This window comes from Tamandua tetradactyla, chromosome 5 (assembly GCF_023851605.1).
Source record: "Tamandua tetradactyla isolate mTamTet1 chromosome 5, mTamTet1.pri, whole genome shotgun sequence".
Classification (NCBI taxonomy): domain Eukaryota; kingdom Metazoa; phylum Chordata; class Mammalia; order Pilosa; family Myrmecophagidae; genus Tamandua; species Tamandua tetradactyla.
In genome coordinates, this window is record NC_135331.1 from 115,403,047 (window position 1) to 115,421,472 (window position 18,426).

Here is an 18,426-nt window from a genome sequence, read left to right on the forward strand (position 1 = left end):
ATCTAAAGGGGCAAAATGATAAAATGGGCCAAGGTGAGCCTTACTGGGCAAGAAATTCATATAGGCTCTTCTAGATGGCTGCTGAAGGTGGCAATTGAAGTTTGAGACTTCAGATTAGAAATGTAGAATCACTGTCAAGAAGATGAGATGAGTCAGGAGGTCAAACATATGACTTACCAGAAGATCAAAATACAGGGACTAGATAAATGAAGTCATAGGCATGCACTGCAATCGTATGAATTCCTATATACCTAGTCCCCTTAAAGTCTATCTAGATGCCAATGGGTTCACAAGACCCCAAGAGACCTCATCCCATGGAGTGAGTGGCATGTAGTACCAGCACAGCAACTCTTGTAACTCTTTGGTCACTACAGCTTATGCCTATGCTGCCAGAAGTTTCCCACCACCCTCCCCACTCTCTATCTTATCCAGCATATGGTCTCACAGTTGACTGTGACTAGCAATGTGTTTAATCTAATGTGTTAGATCAAAATACAAGTTCCAGAAAGCTGAAATCTCTGCCTTGGGCCTAAAACAGCACCTAGCATGTAATCAGCAGCCAATATATAATGCTTAATTATTTGCTGAGTGAATATCAATATAGAAACATATTTATGACTAGCGGTAGGTGAGCTCAACCCCTTAATAGATAATACAAATGCCATGAAGCAAATCAATTATCTTAACTAAGGAAAGTTTCAGATAGATACTGAAGTAAGACAAGGTTTAAGGTACTGAGACATTATACTGAAGGGCATTATACACACAAACCAGTAGTTCAGGTGAATGGACAGTTAAGAAGAATACATGAAAACACAATGAAGGCAAATATTAAAATAGCACTTAAAAAGTATGGAAAATAATTTTAGAAAATGCAGAAACTGCAAGCGACAAACTGTAGACTCTGACTCGAGGCTTAATACTTGAATGAAAGAACAAATAAAGGAACAAGCAACAAATATATCATCATTTCCTCTAAAAGTCCTCTCTCAGCTTCTTTTTCCACAGGAAAACGATATATGTAATTTCCATACTGGCTGTTGTTTCTATATAACAAAACTAAATATATAAAAATCAATTATATATAACCAAAGAAATATGAAGTGTAAGACATTGAGAAAATCCCTAAAACATTGAGAAAAATTACAAGACATTTTTGTAATTTTTTTTTTTTTGCATGGGCAGGCACCCAGAATCAAACCCGGGTCTCTGGGATGGCAGGTGAGAACTCTGCCTGCTCAGCCACTATGGCCCACCCCTCATAATTTTTTAAAAAGATACAATTTACTTAAAAAGTCAATAGAAAAATCGGAACAAGGTGGTAAAGACAGATTTGGCATGATGAATCAATCCATTTCTTTTATGTACCACCCTTTAAAGTTACTACTTCTAGGAAGTAATAGTTGTTGAAGTAAAATGTTTTACTCCTTACAAAAAAAGGAGGAGGAGGTAGAAAAACTGCCAAATTCTTAATTCTAGGACCTTGTATTTGTATATAAAGATTCAGAGGAAAATTTTATTCTCTCTCTCAGATGGTTATTTTCAGGATAAAAAAAAATCTAGTTTCCTAGTAAATTGCCTTAACCTCTGATCTTGGTTTTAAAGAAATTAATTTTAGAGCTGTATTTCAGAGAAAATTCAGGTAAGCCAGAATTAATTTTCTAAAGTGCTAAAAAAATATACTGAAGATTGAAAAAGATAACTACTAAAGAGCTTATATACTCCTAAGAGTTTAATTACTCTTTAATGAATAAATTGAAAAATCCTTTATGGAAAAAAAAATCTCTATTAAACTTTTAAAGGAGTATGCCATTTAATACATGCCCAAGGAAAAGACATAACTGACTATAGCAATGATAGCAGAGTGAGAAGAGGAACTTTCCCAATATTGTCAAAATTCCTTATCTCTCAGTGGCAACAAAATACCTATGAAGAGACATTTCCCCCTTAATCTAACTCATAAAGACACAAACACAAAGAGAAGCTTAAAATAAAATTACCTCTGAGGCAAAGATTACCAGAAGAGTTTAGTAAAAGTACAAAAATAGCTGAACTTTAATCTGAGTGGGAAGAAAAAAATTACAGGCTTTATAAACAACCTCTACTTATCACAAGGCTGCACCCTTTACTTTCTTACCTCATTCACCACTCACAAAAAGTTAGACGCTATAACAACTGCAAAATAACAGTACAATTTCTCTAGTTCCCTATGAAGGGCTACAGAGAAAAAATTTCAGCACACTTAAAAAGTCCTTAATGTGGGTAGAGTACTTTGCAGATCACAACAATGTACTCATGTGTCTGTACCTTCATGATTAAATCTGCTCAAGTTTAATAAATTCAATATAAATGCCCTTAAATGGCAGCGCCTCAAACCACAATTTGGGTAAAAGCCTAACGTTAACATAAATCCAGTGGAAGCATTCTAAAGGAAGGGCTATAGCCACATCTGCACAATCAATAGGTGGACCCCAACAGCTGGGAATAATCATTCTCAAAAAATGGCCCCAAATTAACTTGTTATAATGACCAATTTATCAATACCTGGCATCTTGCAGGGTATAAGTTAAACCCCCACAATAAATAAACAGTGGACTTGATCATTTTTAGAAACACCTGTGACCACTTTGATATCAGAACCACAAACCTTGACCAGCTACAAAGTATCCCATTTCCATTAATTACCTGAACTGACTGAAAGCCATTGCAGACTGTGTCCAATATTTCTGCCTGGGCTCTTATTTTTCTAGGAGCTGCTTTCATTCCCACTGGTATACATTTCAGGGAGCTCTTCATATGGAATACTTCCAACTCCTGGGCAGAAAGTGGGGCCTCCACTTCCTCTTTAGATGCTATGTTGGATTCTTCAGAACCGGATAGTGTGAATAATGTCATATTTTCTATTAAACTAGAGCTACTGTAATCCATATCATTCTCCCTCAGATCTGTAGGAGAGAGGTTTAAATCCTGAGGAGAATCTTTCATAAATTCCCTATTTTGTGCTGTGATATGGGATTCTCCTGGCCCATATGTCTTCGCATCTTCTCCAGGGCCAGAAACATACTCGTTTTCTCCATCTCTTGAAATAATTAATGGATCACATTTAACAGTGTTCTCTTTCAAATCATTCTGCAGGCAACAATTTTCACCATGGATTTCCCTTTGACCCATTAAATGTTTTGTTTCCTCTAATGGAGAAACACCATGTAAAATCATTTTGAAGTTTTCATCAGGGTGGGCATTTCTACATGAAAGCAATGGGATTTTCTGTTCACTAATGGAATTAACAGAAAAAAATGGTCTATATTGCTCTGGTAAATGAATATCTTCAGCAGACGACAAGCTTCTAATCCGTGATTGGTCTCCAATTAAAACACCCTGCTTTTCTTCCTTCTCAGCTGGAGGACTACATAAACCAGAGTCATCCTCCTCGGAAGTGAGAGAATTAGTGCCCCATCTGCACTTGCTGGCCTTGGTAACAGCATCTGACATATCAGTAGGTTCAACAAATGAGCATTCACTTTTGTTTGCATAATCCATAAAATTGGCTGGAGCAAACATTCGCCAAGACCGTCTATGCTCTTTCTTTTCTGCATGAGATTTGGCTTTGGATAATCCTGTGGTTCGAATGATATCACTGTTTAGTTTGAGCGCATCAAAGATCATCTTTTCATCTAGTTTGTTAGTTTCACGACCTCTCAGCTCAAATACACTGGAAGAAGTAAGTGCACCATTAGAGCATAAAGAACTAACATCCAGTGTTCTGTGACTGTAGGGTAAAGTCCGATCTGTAAAATGCCTGGAAGACAGGCTACCTTTTGAACCAGAGTCTATCTGTTCATTTAACCTAACTGTATCATAGATTGACCGTTGTGGTACATAACAGTCTTCAATATTTAGGTCCTCCTCTTCGTCACCCTTCCCTACACATGGGGGGTTCTGACGTAAACAGTCTGGTCTGCTGAGTGGCTTCCCCATTTCGTAGACAGTTAAAACAAATATTGTAGCTCTTCACACAGAAAATTAGAAATAAGGCAAAGGATCTTTAAAAAAAAAGTATACTTCTGAACTGTACTATGAAGTGTCTTCAGCATAAAGACACACGTTCAAACAATATATGTCATAATAGAAGAGGTGTTTAAGGTCATCAGTGCATCAGCGTAACTGCAACTATCCTTTTACCTGGTTGTTTTTTAGAATGATTCTAAAAAATAAAGTGCAACAAGAAAAGAGAACAGAAATCTTCCTCTGTCTCCCTCACCCCAACCCCTGCCTTTCAAAGTTCCCTTTTGCATACTGCAAAACACAGAAAAAACACAAACACACGCATTTAACAGTGGCTCAAACAGTTAGAACATTCTTTTGTCAGTCCATTTCCCATTTTAGTCTAATTTTGCATGTGAGGTTTCCAGGTTAAAACCTGTAAGTGAGCAAGCATTCTAGGAGGCTGAATGTCAGTTTTGGTGGAGCTCTGGTTAATTGTAATCCACTTAAAGATGCCTGGTAAAACTTCATTTCCTTTATAAATAAACCATGCTTCAGAAATTTGAAAGACAGAGGGACCAGGAATTGTTCTGATCAAGGCACAGACAAACCTTCAGGGAAAGATAAATCTAATGTTTTAAGAAAGCTCAAACTTTCTTTTACTTTTTTGTGAGTATCTATAAATAATCTTTATCCAAAGGGCAGATTTTCTTCCCATATTAAGCTTCTTTGAGGCTGTTCAGGACTACCCAAAGAAAAAAGTCAGACTCTCAAACACCCAGGCCAGTACAACCCAGTAACCATTTAAAGTAAACAGTCAGAAAGTGCCCCATTAAAAAAAAAAAAAAAGCTATTTCCAAAAATTCTTATCTGATCCTCCTTAAGAAGGCTTATTCCACCTGAGGCAACTGCAGCAAAAAGCTCAGCGTCGTCTCTCTAAGGCACAGGGAGCATAATTCACATTCAGTTGAGAATTCGGTGACTGCTTTATCCTTTGAAACTAAAAAACCGTGGCCGCAGCTTTGTCTTCATTTTCGCTACAGCTGGAGAGACCGAGGTGGCGGTGGAGGCAGAAAAGGGACTCCAGCAGGACCTCCCGTGCTGTCCGCAGCTCCTCAGGGCAGCACAGTCCCAGGCAGGCATCCTTCGGAGCCAGAGCGCTTCCAGCAACGCCCTCTTTCTTTCCGCAACATCTACTCCTTCCCTTTGCTGCTTCTGTCTCCAACTCTGACTTTCAAGCTCACTCAATCACTCTGGTGCTATGCCCTCCTGTATCTTAACTTCCCAGTCCTCTTTTCTTTTACTCCTAGCCTGCTCTCAGGAGCCTGCGAGCTGCTTCTGGGGGGAGGTACCTAAAGGCCGAGAGGCTGCAATGCAACAGCCTGGTGATGACATCAGCGCAAATCGGAGCCCTGGAACTGCGGAGAGGGGCAGCCCGGGTTCACAGACCGCTGAAACCCCACCAATTAGGTCAAAATGGGAAAGGATCTGTGGGCTTGCAGATGCAAACCCTGACACCAGGGGCTCTGCAGGGAAATCATTTTGTGGACGTCTAAGGACCACACCCATTTGAATATTAAGTGGGAAAAAGGGACTACACAGGTCCCTGTCTTTCATGCATTGAAGAATCTTCTGTTATTTAAGTATTATCTGCTATGCAAAATGCAGATCACTTTGAAGTCAAGTATTTTGTCATTCCCTTTGAAAGCCCACGTTCAGCAAATTTAATCCTCCTAGACAGTACATTAATCCTAAGGGCACAGGAGATCTTAGCTCTGCTGACAAGAATATTTGTAGTTACCAATAAACAAATTTCAATAATCTTGAAACATAAGCCTGGAAAGCCACTTATCTGTGGCAATATTAATAATATAATTTCCATGAAATCTGGATGAGTGCCTTTTTCTAAAAAGTCTAGATCCTTAGAGAAGTTTCCTAGGAAAGAAGCAGCACTAATTTAGTCCGCCTTAGACTCTAACTCGGTGTCATTAGCACAACATTATCCCAGCCATAAGTAAAGCTAAGAGCAACATATATCCTCACATTTGAGGTGGACAGTACATTATTTTAAACTTTGAGGATAACTCATTCATAAATTTAACCATTCTAACAAATAGTAGTCAATACCTGACAAACACCATGGTAAACACTGGGGAAATGGTGCACAAAAGAGATGCAGCCACTGGTGCCCTGATGCAAGTTACGGTCAAATGGGGAAAATGGGTGAGATAATGGGCAAGTTTGGAAGTAGGGGGGGTTCTATGGGAAAATGTCCCTGAGTTATGTTTAAATACATGCCATTTAGTTCATAACTGAATCCCTGTACTAAACTTATTTCAACTAATTTATTACATTCTGGTTCAAGTAAAAATGTGTACCATTAATATGATATTGGAATTTATGGCAATAAGAAATATACAGTTTGTTACTTGAAATCACATTCCAAACTCAATCTATACAATATAAGAGAATTCATATTAATAGAGCGGAACTGGACTAATTTATTTTTTTCTCCCAAATTTGATTTACACAACTAGTGTAAATCTTATAGTCTCTAATACTAATAAAATCAAGATATATTAAACTGTGTTCATAATGAGAGAAATACATAATGAATAGGATGAGTTAAGTTTATCTGAAAAATAATCAACATAATTATTTCATGTATAAAGAAATCACAAAGTTACATGATCTGAAAAATGTAGTATTACTTACAGGCTACTAGATGTGATCCAGCTAAATCATCTTCTAAAGAAAGATGATTTTGGAAAAGTACACAAATAATAACTGAATAATAAGTAAAATTGGACCACTTTCATATTTCATATATGTAAAGTTAAATTAAATCTTTAAAAATGAAAGTTCCTGAAAAATTTTACTACTACAAAGTGCAATAATCTACTTCAAAGAAAAGTTAGAAGGCTAATTTTATTAACTGAAACACGGAGCTTTTAGAAAGATTATTTGGAGAAACTATGGGGGAAATTTCTGTATAACTAAACATATATAAATATATTTATTTATAAATAAATATAAATGCATATTCATTCTATATAAATAAATATATTGTCATTATTACTAATGAATAGTGACAAAAGTATCCTCCTGTCCCAAAAGCTCCTGGAACTTAGATTAAAAGTCAAATAAGAGATACGTGCTTTGTGCTGTGAGTACAAAAATAGGACTCAGAAGCAGCGATTTCTATTGCTAATTTTCCCTAAACTCAGCAAACGAAAACTGAAAGTGTCCGTCCTATGTTTATTTTCAAAATAATAAATTTCTTCGCATAAACAGGTAAAGGGTTTTCATCAGAGAGAATATACAATAGCTTTCTATTTCACTGGAAAAAACAGTTCATCTTTAAAAGCAAATAGAATATTAATGCAGGTCCAATCATAAAATATAAACAAATTGAGAAACACTTAATAGGCTTATTATGCTATTATTAATCCCAAGCAATAAACTTCTCTTAATAGGAATTTTAGGTAATATTTTTAAAAACACTTGCAATTCTTCCTGTAAGTTACAACAATATTATACTATGCTTTCCCCCTTTTTTTGATGAGGATTTCAGGTGACAGTTCATGCAAAATAGTCTGTGTAACAGGTGATGATCCTATATACAAATCTTCCTAATTGAAATATGCCTATATAACTTCTAAAAGTTAACATTAAAAAAAGACATCTAGCAAGCAAAACCAAAACACATAATGATCCCATTCAATTTCCCTGAGATAAAAAAACAAAAAAGAAAACCTGAAAACACTTTTAATATGAAAATCCTGACAAAAAATAATCTTGAAATTAAAAAAGTATGTGACAATACTCCATGTGAGAACAGACATTTTTTCAGGGTATCCTTGTTCTTGAACAATTCCAAAAGCTTTCAGCTTAATTTACAATTGTAACATTTGCCTATCCTTTGTTATTATTTAATAAATAGCTAGATACCTAGAAAAATGTTTTAAAAACATTTACCAGTCAAACTTCCTTATCAGGAAACCAATGTATAATAACAAAACAAATCTCTTTCTTTCTCTCTCCCTCTCTCTTCTTCCCACTCTCACACACACAATTTTAAGCAACTTTTGGCATCAGTAAAATAGGTTATGTAGGTCTCTTTTAATCTAAGGGATGCCCCTAAAGATAGATCCTATAATTTGGCTCCTTTTTTTTTAATCACTTAAAATGGCAATGTAGGTTTACCAGTTTAAAACAACAACAACAAAACAAAAATCCTATTATAAAATCTCTGGCTGGAACTGACCAACCTACTTTATTCCCTCAGTCTTAAATGAAGCAATTGAAGTCAAAAGAGTTATAGAATGAATTAGCCCCTAAACAGGAAAGAGAACCCATACTACTAAATTTCCTCTTTGACAGACCTTTCAGAGCAGAATGGTATATTACTTGAGTGATGTAGGAAAGGGAACATCCATTTCACACCTAGTTTAAAACTGCAATGGGTGAGAATATGAGATATTCACCATACTACATAGCAGATCAGCTCCAACTCTTAGTAACCTGGTCTCTGCTTCGGTTTTTATCTCTTGTCAGCATATGTGGGCACTCTTTCATCCTAACATTTTAAATGGCACTTTTGGTGTAACTGGTTAAATAATGTGATCTTCCTATAAAGTCCAAGCTTCTTTATAGTGAAGATATTTTTCACCTTTAAAAATACCAAAGGAAGATATCATACAATCTCCTTATTAACAAAAATCCAGACTATCCAGATAGTCAACAAAATCAATCTTCTGCAACAGCTTTTTCTAATTTCCCCTGTTCTCAACAAAAATGGAAAACAACTCATCATCAACCTCAGTTTATCAAAAAGGGCACATTTAAAAACCACCATTAAAATATTTCTGAATGGTTTAATTTATCTGTAAAATTATGGTGACAACCCTGATGTTTATTTGTGATCATTTAATAAATACTTTAAAAAGAAATTTGGAAAGTTATTTATTTCAGCAATAATATTTATAAATGGTGCTCAACCCAACTGCTTGGTTTCTCTAGCTCTACAATATTTGACATTTTAGTCAATCCAATATTCAAATAATGATGTCTGGATTAAACAATGCCTTCTCCTTGACCAGTGAAAATTTACTGTAGCGTAATTAGGCATGTGTTCTGGTCTTTGTCTCTTGCTTCAATTTGACTTAAAAAAAAACCTCTGCTCAACATAATGCTATTTCCATTTTGAAAATAAAAAGAAATCCTTGGTTCAGAGAGACTTGTTCCACAGAGATGTGTTCATTTGTAGGGACAAAATGAATTCCAATGTGGGCATAAACAGAATGGCCAAACATAAACAGTAAGCACATTCAGAGGTAAGATATTTTATCATGGACAAACTAAGGGTGGAGAGGCAGATTTAATTAGGATATGATTGTATAAAGTTCACTAAAACATCAAGTTGCTTTGATCTTCATTGATATTAAATTAATTCAATATGGTGATTACTTCATAATGATCCGAAGATTGCTTGGCTGCTGACATCATAGGAATTACTGAAATGCGTTCTTTATGTGTATTCAGGTACATATGTCTTTGATAAATAAAAATGTGGGAGTGTTAATATGGAGTTTAGATTTGAAGATAATCTTGGGCTTGGGAGTCTTCAAACAGGAAGTGAGGATGGGGGAAACATCAGGATTCTTGGTAAGAATCTAGTTACTAGAGATACATATTCTACTCCACTCTTTACTCTACCAACATATGCCAGTGTATATAGAATTTATTTGTAATAGTAAAAAAATAAGTAGAAAAATGGTATTTTGAGTTAACAGTTAGAGGAGACACCTTCCTCTTCAGACTTCTTAGCTGAAAATTCTTCTAATACTTAGAAGAGTAAAAAATGTATGGAAAACATAAGTTACACAATCAAAATAGTCTCAAAACATTTAACTAACACAAAAAAACTATCTTTGGACACTCAATAACTTTCACTGATAGAAAATCAGGACTTTGGTTCAGAACAAGTGTTTGTCTCTATCATTATGTTTAGCTTGGTTTCTTACACGTGAATGAATTTTGTCCTTTTAAGGAAACCTAAGATAAATGTAATGGCTATTTCTTAGGTTAAGTTTTGGGAAAAAAATGGAAGCAGGGAAGCCTGTCTTACCTGGTTTATATAATCCATAACACTTCCTGTGACTATAAGGCACCCTTATTGAGTAACTGGGTAATGCTATTATTCAGTTTCAGCCCTTCTCGGAAGGCAGTTTATTTTATATTAAGAAAAAATGTTTTAGAATTTCATCTGTGACATTAGGTTAAACTGAAGGTACCAGATAGATAAAGTCAAAACTGGATTACATTTCAAAGCCTATAATGAAAAGAGACCCAGTCCTTCCGTGGGTTTCTGTTTAAATCTTAGGAATCATAATCACTAGCAGTTTGTCACTTTAACCAAACTATTAGCTTTTCCTTCAATACAAATTATTCCACTTGAAAAATAAAACTTTCTAAAATTTTATGTTAAAACTAACATTCACTAGAAAAAGGAAAAAAAAAAACCTAATATTCAACAAAAGTCAAATGCTCCCCCCCCAAAAAAAAATTAAACTAAAAATCTAAACTTTGAACAAGTTATCTCACCACCTTAATCAAGAAAGTTTCATTTTACAAATAGTAGCCTTAAAGGTAATGGTAATCATCATCATTGTCATCTGCATTACAAGCATCTACATAATATTAGTCTCTAAGACAATTTCACACGTATTTATCTCATTTCTTTCTCAGGACAGTCAGTTTTACAGAACACTTTCCTTAAGCAGGTGTTCCTGGGGTTTGGGGTTAAAATGAAGAATGGCTGATTATTCAGGCCACCCAAATTAGGATAGAGCAAAGATGATTTTGAAAATTTCTCAGAGAAAATACCAAATGTGAAACATGATGAATATGGATGTCACAAAGCATGACATTATTTTCATCAAAATATATAAGCTCTGAACATGCTACCCGTGTGATGTTGGGCAAGTCACTTAACTCTTTTGTCAATAAGATGAAATACTTGGAGGAGCTACCTATTATAACTGTTAACAGGATTAAAGGTAGAGAGCTTAAATTGGAGCTTTGCACATAGAAAGCCCATATTAAATGTTAAATGTTATAATTGCTATTTCTTTAAACTAGACACACACGCACAGAAATAAATTGAATTAGTGGCTGTATAAACTACCATCTTTATTTAATATAATCATGTTATTGTTCTTTTTTTCACTATGGCACTGAAATATATTATATGCAAACAGATGACTTGCCCATGTAAAAAACTTTTTATTTTTCATCACTGGATTTCAAAGACATTGAAAATATGTCATGATATTCTTTATAACGTACTTTATTTCATGAAAATCAATCACTTGCTTCCAAAGCAATCAGAAATCAGGCAAACAAACACAGCATGTCAAGTGGTCTATTTCAGGAGAAATTATCACTTTATTTTTCTTCACAATCAAACAAGACAATCTGCATAACTATTAATGATAATGAATGCTTATTTAGTGCTTTTCAGTTTGCAAAACACTTTCAAAGCAATGATGAAAGAGCTCCTCCTCCCTCTTGCTTTTCCTTACTTTCAAAACAACTCTCCACACTGTAGACACCTGTTCACTGTATACCTGCTGGGAACACAATGTGGAGGTGTGCACAAACAGCAGCACTAATATTATTCCTTTTGCTCAAATCCTTACAAGCAGTTACAGTACTGACAAGAAATGAAGGCTTACTCTTCTTCCTATACAAATTCACAGAAAACCCAGAGAAATGATGTTTCACAAAGGCACTGAACACGGTTATATTTCATTAGTAAAAAGACTACTTGATTGCTATCATTGAAGCAAGGGTAGTGACCACTTTAAAGTTTTGTTAGGGTTCCCTGGAAAATTCCTAGGTTTTCTGTGTGAGGAAGAGTCATTCCACAAACTCTCCATCAAAGTTTTAAAGTAGAAATTGCCACAGATTTTTCCTTTTTTAACAGAAAATTATTTTTATAATTTTCCACATTGTGTTCCCAGCAGGTATACAGTGAAAAGGTGTCCACAGTGTGGAGAGTTCTTTTGAAAGAACTTTTCAAACCAGAAATATGAAAATCTGATAGAGTAATAAAGACAGTCAACAGTAGGGTAGTTTCCTTCACCTTCAAGAATCAAGATGCAACTGCAGAATAGCAGAATTGTAAGTTCTGAAAGAACCAGGTTTCAAAGGCACTTTATACATGGCAAATAACCATAATGGGAAGAAGGAGGAGGAGAAGGAAAAGTTAGAAAGAAAAGGAGAGGAAAGCCACACTTTCTGAATAAGAGAGGAATCACAAAGGTTCATAGGACTTAAATTCTCATGATCATAAATGAGACAAATCCAATGACACAGAAACTGCTCCACCTTTTAAAATTTAATGTTCCATTCATTAAGTATGTATTAAGCACTACCAAGTGGAAGGCATTTCTTTGCACTGAGAAGTTTATAGTCCAATTAGAAATAATTTACTCCTAGTACTATGGGGCACAAATCCAAGATTTTGTTTATAAATCCAGGGTTACAACATGGAACTCCACTCTGCCTTTAAAAAGATGAACTTTAGAAAGTAAAAAAAAAAGTTTAAAGAAGAAATTAAATTAAGAACAAGATTACAAAAAGGGTAAGAGCATAAAAACGCTGTAATTCACCATTAAAGAAACTGCTGGGAAATAAACATGAAGAGAACAAGCTGATTATGTTATGGACTGGCCTCTACAGCTAAGTTCAAAGCATGGCTCTGGTCACTCCAGATGACAGTTTTGAATGACATCAGAAACTGACTCCATGATGTCAGTTTTAGGCTTGTCTGGAACATTTTCAAACACTCTTCTGACCTTTGGGCCTTATCCTATGAGTGCACAAATCCCAAGTGTGCTTGGAAATGCCCCACATGCTTGGGCATTGCCCTACATATGATCATTGAGGTTCAAAAATTGCATGTCAAATACTGAAAGGTTCTATAAAATGGGCAATCCCCTTTCTATACCAATTTGAGATTTCTTTCAATAATAAAACAGTAAATATGAAGAATTCCCTACCTTGAAAACATCAAGCTGTTGATTAATTGTCTCCGTTTCCATACCAACAGGGCCTTGTGACTCTTCATGTTCTTCAGCTTTCTGAAGCAGAGTAGAAAATTCTTTCAATTCCTTGTAGAATTCTTTGAGGCGATCAATAGTCCCTTCAACCTGCTCTTCTCTTGCTTGTGCTCTGTCCAATAACTTGTTGCATTGTTTGCTTAAAGCCTCCAAATCCCTTTTGATTCCAACAAGGTCAGGAGAGGTTTCCTCTGTGGCTAGCATCATTTTACAGGTTTTATTGGCATTGTCATTGTTTGCTATGAGGGCTTCCAATTTCTTCAGAAAGGCTTTAATAGTTTCCTTTTGCTTTTGCAATGTTTCTATATCTCTCCCCACTGGAGCCATGCTGTCCAGTTCATCATCAAACTCCGTAAACTGAGAAAACATTTCTCTGATGGTATTCTGGAAATGTCCAATGCCCTGAAGCTTGGTTTCTAAGAAGGAACATTTTTCATCAACCAGCTGGCTTAGTGCACCATGTTCTTGAGCTAAAGATTCTGCTTCTAATAAGATATCAGAGGTTCTCTTTGAGTCTGAGGCTTCTACCACAAGGTCCTGTGCAAGTCTTTTGGCCAAATCTACCTGATCCTTCAAGGTCTTGAGTGATTTCTGCTGAGTTTGCAACACGGTCAGGTATTTGTTACTGAAAGCCTGGGATCCCAGGGAATCATGGACATCCAGCTGTTCCTTTGCACACTTAAGTTGCCTTTTTGCTTCTCTGGAAACTTCTTGAAATTCTTTAAACTTCTGGGCCATGTTTTCCAGAGAGAATTTCTTACTATGAAGTTGTTCAGTGACCATGTCTACCTTCTGGATCAATGATTTATTCTCATCTGTAACAATCTCTTTATCTGTCTCACAGACACTAAGCAAGCTATTGGCTGCATTGTTTAGTAATTCTACCATCCCAAAATGTTGGTCCATTTCTTTCTGCAGAGACATTAATTTGGCAATAGAATTCTCTGTTTCAGTAGGATCCAAGCAAAACTTTATATCCTCCAGGTCGTTTTGACATTTTTCTATCCATGGCTGGAGAATCTCTACATGCTCTTTATACTTGACAGCTTTTTCCAATGAATCTTTTAACTTGTCCTCTCTTTCTTTCACCTGTTTATTAAATCCATCCCAATCAGTTTTAATTGTGTTAAGTTGTAACTGTAAGGCTGCCTTCTCAGACCCTTGTGTTTTTAGTAACAGATTTTCACCTTCTGCAATAGTTTTTTCATAAATACTAGACTGGGCGGTCAAAGTTTTACTAAAGTCCTTCTGATCTTTAATTAATAACTCTAAGACATTGAGTTTGGCTGATACTGGGTGAGATTTGTTTTGTTCTTCTTTCTTTGTATATAGCCAATTCTGAAAATCTTTAGACATTTGCTGAAATTGATGAGAGCTTGCACAGGCTGACTGAAGGTGCTGGACATGATTCTCTAAAAATGAAATTAGAGACATGTTTATTTTACATATATTGAGTCACTCTATGAGAAGCCAAGAGAAAATCACCAAATGAATGCACAGAATTGTAAAAGTTAGGTTTCTAGCACTGACTACAAGATCTGCTTAAGTGAGCCTGAAGTATTGACAGGAGTTAAGGGGAAAGGAGAAAGAGACAGAAACAACGAGACAATCCAGGGAAGAAGCAGGAGACAAATGAGAGGGAAAAACTATTATGTGAAGTAAAGATGCATGAAGATGCAGCGTGGTAAAGCACAGTCACACCAGACACCACCTGCTGTGCTAAAGTTATCTCCATTCAAGTAGGGGAAATGATGACTGTACTAGGTTGTGTTAATAAATAATTCATCTCTTATCAAATACTACTTTTCAACTACGATTTTTATATATCATGGAGGCAATATATTATTGCACATAAGAACTGCATGGGTTTGGATGCTGGCTTAGCCTTTTATGAATTGGGAGACTCTGGGCCAATGAGTAAATGTTTAAGGCTCATTTTCCCAAGTGTAAAATGGTAATTATATAGTAGATAACTCATACAGCTGTTGTGGGGAAAAAATGATAGTATATGTAAAGTCCTTAGCTTAATGCTTAGCTCATAAAAGTGTTAACGATAGTAGTAAAAATAATAGCTAATATTTATTATCAATATATCCCAAAATAAATGTATAAATTTTAAATGGTTTCTATGATCAATCAATAAATCCAATCAATTAGAAAACATGCACTGAGAATATACTATGTGCAAGGCATTGTGTCATTTTTCACACTGAACAAACATGGTGGCAAAAAATAGACTCTTCTTCGAGAGTCTCCGCTGAAGTCTAATAGTTCACTACTGCTGCCTCTGATAAATACTGGCCCAACCATCACAGAATTACGGCTGCAGTACATGAGAAAGCAAAACAGTGCCAAATACTTCTCTTTGACATACTTCTTCAGAAAAATTTTCTACGTCAGAAATCTGACATATGAGAAAACGAAGAAAAGACTTTTAATAACTAATTCATCCGTTTTCTGGTGAAATAGGACTGTGTCACACAGTGAAAATGCCTTACATCTTTCAAAATACTATTTGAAACACTTGAAATATTAATGGACCCTGGATTTTTGCAAACTGACTCTCTATTATCGGTACAGAATCACCCTAACACTGTGTGCTCATATGCACAAAGAAGCACTCCTCCTGCTTGCGGGACTGGCCCCTTCATTTATTCTCTCAACAGGTACAGATTCTCTTTGGGGTCCTGGATTACTGGCAACATTCTGGAAATAGGGAATATATAAGGTCTGTTTCTGACCAGAGAATGTATGTATTAAAAGAAAACAGACAAACCTGCTCTTTGTTCAATATCCTTAAATGACTTTAAGATGCCTTCTAGTTGCCTACTAAGTTCTGCTTTCAAATACTCCTCTTTAACCAGTGCTGACAAATCCTCACAGAGTGCCTGGGCCACTTTTATCTGCCTTGCTTCCTGTTCTATTTCCTGCTTCGTTTTTTGGGCTGTTTCCAACTGCTGTTTCATAGCATTGGGGTGTGTGCTCATAGCCAGACTGCTGCTGAGTTTATTATCCAAGTCACTCAGTTTATCAGAAAAGTTTCTCAGCAGGCTTTGATACTGTGTGCTTTTAACAATGGCTTGGTCAATCCAGTCACATCTGTCACTCAATTGTCCTGTTAGGCAATCCCATTTTTGGGTCACAGCTGCCAGTTGCTCTTTCACAATCCCATGTAAAGAAGGGTGTTCACCAGGTCTGCTTAGAATGCTCTGACCAGCTGCTGTTAGCTGTTCATACTGAGATTTTCGAGTATCAAATTCTTGCAGCAGAATCTAAGGTAATGAGAGTAAATAAACACACAAATAAATTATTACGCATTATTGTTTAGTTAACTATGGAATTTATAGCTTTGAGTTTCCAAGCAGATAGAAATGGTACTTATTTATCTGGGTTTTGTTTTTGTTTTTGAGTTACAATTTCCTAGCCTTCATTTTAAGAGCAGTGCAATTACCTCAAACTAATCCAAAGAGTCATCAGTGGTGCCTGATAGACATAACATTTTGTCTAAAGTAACATGTCCCAAAGGGGAAAATGAACAGAATAAACATTTTTTTGTAGTCTTATCAAAATGAAAACTTTTCACATATAAAAATTCACATACAAAGGGAAACACTGCTATTGGGCAAGTTTGCATCACACTAACACCAAATTTGTGTTTCTCCTACTTATATTTTTCTCTTTGTAGGATTTCTGAAATATCCTATACCAGTTTACATCAAAAGACATACATAGTGATAAGTGTTAGAATACATGAATTCATGGCGAATTGATTTGCAAAGAGGTTTTTGCTAACACAGTAAGATTTATTGATGTTTGTAGTCTTTATTATAAGGATTTTAGCCAATAAATCATGTTGCTCAGAATGAATAGGCTCTTTCTTATTACAAAATGAATGTTTCAAAAATGTTCTTCTTGTATCAGATTTACCTCTGGGAGAATATTAAGACAGGAGGCAATTTTTACTTTCTCTAGAATATTCATTTTTATCTTTTGTTTTCATTTTCTTCAAATTTAAAAACATATCTATCTATCCATCCATCTAGCTATGACATATGACTCTAAGCTACCCAGACTGATTTGTGTTTTCACCTTACAGAAGCAACCTTCCTGTTCTAAGCTGCTGCTCATATATAGGGAAATGTAAATGAAACCCAATAGAGCTTGGTTGGTCTGAGGGTTGAAGGTTATTGTTACACTGTTCTGCTATATTGTCTGACTTAAATTTTATGCATTTTCCCCTTGTGAATTTATCTGCTTTATAATGAGAATAATCTAACCCACAGGTTTTCCTCTATGCTCCCCGTATTCTTTCCTCTCCTCTTACTCTGTCTCTCTTCCCCTCAGGGCTGTATTGCATGAGTTTGAAAAGTTTCTACCATAAACAAAATGAATAAAACATCAAAGAAGTGATTTCTAAACAATAAAAAGTATATACCAGGGTGGGCCATGGTGGCTCAGCAGGCAAGAATGCTTGCCTGCCATGCCAAAGGACCCAGGTTCGATTCCCGGTGCCTGCCCATGTTAAAAAAAAAAAAAAGTACATACCAGCTTCTCGCAAAAGTCATTATTACTTACAAAATCACATTAATACTTCAAAGAAGTTTCTTTTTGAACAGAATCTGCACAAACCACAATATGACTAAAATTATCAGGGGACTTGACCTGCTCGTGAATCAAGTAGAAAACTCTAGGAGATGTGCATTATAACTTTGGCTCTTGGGAGTTTTCTCACTAATTGCTTATGGGCATGTGAAATACTACAAATACATCCCAAGGCAGATAAAGAACATATTGCCTATGCTGTATGTAGCTAATATATTCATAATGAAAACTTTCATCTTGTTAAGAAAAGTTGCTGCACACAAGACAAATTGTTAGGTAATACACACCTGCACCTGCTGCTTTTGTGTGTTTAGCATATTTGGGTCAATTGACAAAGGCCCGAGAACACTGGCCATCAGTTCTTTTTCCACAAGCCACTGTTTTAACTGGGCCTCTATGGTCTGGAATTGGATTAGATTATTGGAGGATTCTTCCAGTTTTTGTTGTCTATCAACTGTTAATTGATTGAGTTCTTGCCACTTAGAATCTAAAAGAAAAAAGTAAAGGATGAAACTAGTGCTTAGTTTTTATGCACTTATGACTACATCTATGAAGACTGTATGAAATGACTTAAAAATGATATACAATGGCTATCATTTCCCCTTTATAATTATTCTTACATAGTTTATTAAAGGTCTAACTTAAAAGAGTTAATGGCATTGAATGATACAGATTTTATGGCCCTGGTGGTTTTGAGTCAACTGAAGTATAA

The 18,426-nt window shown here is 35.7% G+C and overlaps 1 protein-coding gene across 27 annotated transcripts in view; it reads right to left on the reverse strand.

The window, feature by feature from the left end:
• Window positions 1-18,426, reverse strand: part of DST (dystonin) — a 512,816-nt gene that overhangs the window by 80,760 nt on the left and 413,630 nt on the right. For all 27 annotated transcript variants that reach the window (XM_077162141.1, XM_077162131.1, XM_077162146.1 and 24 more), the window contains 3 exons: window positions 18,002-18,201; window positions 15,889-16,384; window positions 13,053-14,524 (listed from right to left, as the gene is read on the reverse strand). In XM_077162141.1, coding sequence (XP_077018256.1) covers window positions 13,053-14,524; window positions 15,889-16,384; window positions 18,002-18,201 — 2,168 coding nt within the window. The remainder of the gene's footprint in view (window positions 1-13,052; window positions 14,525-15,888; window positions 16,385-18,001; window positions 18,202-18,426) is intronic.